Source organism: Octopus bimaculoides, chromosome 2, assembly GCF_001194135.2.
Source record: "Octopus bimaculoides isolate UCB-OBI-ISO-001 chromosome 2, ASM119413v2, whole genome shotgun sequence".
Taxonomy (NCBI): Eukaryota; Metazoa; Mollusca; class Cephalopoda; order Octopoda; family Octopodidae; genus Octopus; species Octopus bimaculoides.
In genome coordinates, this window is record NC_068982.1 from 53015985 (window position 1) to 53019909 (window position 3925).

The 3925-nt window shown below is 35.7% G+C and overlaps 1 protein-coding gene across 1 annotated transcript; it reads right to left on the bottom strand.

Moving 5' to 3' along the window:
- Positions 1-2132: 2132 nt before the first annotated feature.
- On the bottom strand, positions 2133-3371 carry LOC106867399 (uncharacterized). Its single transcript, XM_014912261.1, has 2 exons — positions 2855-3371; positions 2133-2197 (listed from the first exon to the last, which is right to left on the bottom strand). Exons 1-2 carry the CDS (start codon positions 3369-3371, stop codon positions 2133-2135), a joined length of 582 nt encoding a protein of 193 aa, XP_014767747.1.
- Positions 3372-3925: the final 554 nt, after the last annotated feature.

A 3925-nucleotide genomic window follows, 5' to 3' on the forward strand; every position in this document is an offset into this window, starting at 1 on the left:
TATATATCAGTCCTTCAATATTTAATATTATCAGTCCTAATATAGGAATTAAATGAATAAATAGGAATACCTCTTATATATATATATCAGTCCTTCAATATTTAATATTATCAGTCCTAATATAGGAATTAAATGAATAAATAAGAATACCTCTTATATATATATATATATCAGTCCTTCAATATTTAATATTATCAGTCCTAATATAAGAATTAAATGAATAAATAGGAATACCTCTTTTATATATATATATATATATATATCAGTCCTTCAATATTTAATATTATCAGTCCTAATATATCGGTGTTGATGTACGAAATATCGCTAAACATTTTGCCCGACGCTGTAACAATTCTGCCAGCTCGCCGTCGTGTATTCATTACTTTGTATTGCCTTGCTTTTTTATTGTTTTGCTTTTCCTATTTGGTCCAGATAAGCGAAAAAAGTAATTTTTTTTCTTTATAAACGTATCAACAGTTCCATAGTAGTTTTCTGTTATCTTTACAAATTTCATGATTGCAGACGTGAGATTTATATAGATATTCAGTTCTTTATTACTTCATTCGAAATCTTTCAAAAATGCTTTGTCTTCGACTTTGTGCAGCCCTTTGAAAGTGAAGGAACAACGAGAGATTCCTCTGATAGATCTTCTTCAGCTTCTTGGTAAAGTTCTTCCACTTCAGCGAGGTCTTTCTTTGGCAGTTCTTGATCGTGTGACAAAAACGGATCGTTTATGTTGCTTGCGAAAACAAAAAAATACCGAAATTGTACATCGTTTCGAAATTATACATCCATTTTAACAATTTCTATAGGTACTTAAAATCTTTCAAAATTGTCATAAATTGTGAACAAAGTTTCTTTCATAAATGTTTTATATTCTTCTCTGTAGCTTTGCTTTCATTAATTTTAATTTATCCAAGGTAGCAAATTGGCAGGATCGTTTATCGCGTATGAAAAATCCTGTTCTTTACGCTCTGAGTTCAAATCCTACCAAGGTTAACTTTGCCGCTCATCCTTTCTGGGTTGATAAAACAACCTGCCAGTCAAGTGCAGGAATGAATGTTATCAGTCTCTTCCCATCCTTTCAAATCGCTGGCCTTGTGCTTAAATAAGAAGTCATTATTTTTACTGAAGCCAGGAGATTGATTTCAAAAATGCTTTTAGTATTGGACATCCTTCCTTATCAAAAGCTTTAATGAATTGATCAAACGTGTACTGGAGACAATACGCTTTAAGAGTCACGGTAACGGCTTGGTTCATTGGTTGCAAGAATGGTTTTGTATTTGGAGGCATAAATATGAGATATTTCGGTGTTGATATAGAAATTTTAGATGACAAGGTGTATCATTTACGAACAATAATAGATAAAAAGGATTTTTTTTGTCTTCACAATACTTACACACAAGGCGATTGCGATCGAAACCAATCTTCAAACAGTGAAGCAGCAACCGTTTTATTTATTTACTTTTTATTCGACGTATAACTTTTTGCGAGGTTCTTTAAGTGACATTTGAAATTTCAGTACAATGTATAAGCATGGCTCATAACTTACAGTCTTCAGCTGTATTGCCTCTAAACATTAACGCTAACGGATATTTAGCTAGTTTAAAGCCCGGATTCGACGATTCTTCTTCTACAGTGTCCTTTCTTGCTGGCATGCATTTCCCAAAACGCTCGTAAAAAAATTTGTGAACCTATATAAACATATTATTTAACTATTTTATTTCTTCTAAACTTTTTTTTTTCTGGGACAAATTTGTTGCTCCTATATCAGAAGGCGCAGTAATTCCCTGCACTTTTAAATTATGCTAATCAGCTCGCTCACTTATTTTGTTATCTATAAAGCCAGTCATTAAATATTTCTTGCATTAAGAATTACTTTGCAGCCGCCTCATTTCTTATCTTTAAGCGTCTTCAAAACCGATAAGGCTTTGGCACAAATAACAGCTTGCAAAATAAGCATGTTTAATTGTTGAGTTGGATTAGTTATTTGAGTAGCTAAAGATTTTTCCATAAATAAGAAATAAGACTGACCACATTTATTTTTATATATGTTTATTAATAACAACGTAGATTGGAATAAATGAACATTTTAAATTTCATTTAAATATTGTTCATTGAAAGAAAAAGTTTTAAGCTAAACTTTTAACATCCTTTTTCTGGTTTTCCTCTGAATTTAAAATCATGTGTTTTCTTTCTAAAGTAATTGTTTAACATTTCTTTAAATAACACAGTATTCGCAACCACAATATCCTTTCGTATCGGTGGTGGAGTGATTCAAATGTTAAAAAGTAAAAAAGAAGTGGAGTAGTATGCGCCTACGTCAACATGCAAATTTACTGAATGACTGAATGAACAGACAATTACTCACATGCATTATTGAAATCTTCAAAGTATTCATTACAAATGTTGCTTTAATTATGAGCAATTCATCACAACATTTTTACTTTTATAGCGCAAAAAAAAAAAAATCATTAATGCGGGAGATTGTCAAGCGAGGTGTAATATAAATATATACATATAAACTTACATATATATGTATACAAATATTTATATATATATGTATGTGTGTGTGTGTGTGTGTGTGTGTGTGTGTGTATGGATACAAACGTGCGTACAAACGTGCGTACGTATATGTATATATACACACACACGTACATACATATATAAATGTACATACATACATGCATATATATATACATGCGCACGCACACACACACACACACACACACAAACACACACACACACACACATATACGAGGTGGTATTAAAAAGTTACCAGACTAGTTATGTTTCATAAAAAAAGAAAACTTATTTCCATAATTCTTAACATCATCTCCTTCGCAATAGTCACCTAGCGCAGCAATACACCAGTCCCAGCGTTCCTGCCACTTTTGGAACCTAGCCTGGAAGTCGCTTTCTGTAAGCGAGTCAAGGACCTTCTGCGATTTGTTCTGGATCTCGAGAACGGTGTTAAAGTGGCGACCTTTGAGCTGCTCTTTCGTTTCAGGGAAGGGATAGAAGACTGCGGGTGCTAAATCTGGCGAAAAGGGCGGAAGCAGAAGCGATACCGTGTTGTTTTGGGCGAGAATCCAATTCTTCGTGCTCCATAGATCCGGTCGCTTTCGCTGAATGCTCTCCCTCAAACGTCGCAGTAGAACTCTCGGTTGACAGTCTGGCCCTGGGGGACGATGTACAATATCACGGACGTCGAAAAAAAAGGACGATGAGCACGCTCTTGACTGAGCTGCAGCTCTGTGTGCCTTCTTCAGTCTTGAAGATGAAGAGCTTTTCTGTTGTGTAGACTGCTGCTTCGTCTCAGGGTCGTACCCGTAGATCCAACTCTCGTCACAGGTAATGATCTTCGACATGAAGGATGGGTCATCAGTGCCACGCTGACGGAGATCTTGAAACTAGTCAGTAGATGCCAGACCAGCAAGGAGAAGCGGCTGACCTCCCCTGTTCAAAGTTTATAATGGACACAAATTCGTGTGTCACATAGCTAGCTAGAAGCGATGGCCTCTTGGAGCTAATCAACGGCAGTATTCGTCCTACTTTTTGGACTGTCATGTTGGCTTGGCGATAACTATTAATATATATATATATACTCTTTTACTCTTTTACTTGTTTCAGTCATTTGACTGCGGCCATGCTGGAACACCGCCTTTAGTCGAGCAAATCGACCCCAGGACTTATTCTTTGGATGCCTAGTACTTATTCTATCGGTCTCTTTTGCCGAACCGCTAAGTTACGGGGGACATAAACACACCAGCATCGGTTGTCAAGCAATGTTGGGGGAACAAACACAGACAAACATATACACACACATACATATATAAATAGATACATATATACGACGGGCTTCTTTCAGTTTCCGTCTACCAAATCCACTCACAAGGCTTTGGTCGGCCCGAGGCTATAGTAG

Excerpts from the sequence above, each read along its gene's own strand:
- LOC106867399 (XM_014912261.1), bottom strand. The coding sequence starts at position 3,371 with ATGTCGAAGATCATTACCTGTGACGAGAGTTGGATCTACGGGTACGAC. Across the intron at positions 2,198-2,854 it reads CTGGTGTATTGCTGCGCTAG|AAAGAAAACACATGATTTTA; the intron begins GTGACTATTGCG and ends CAATTACTTTAG.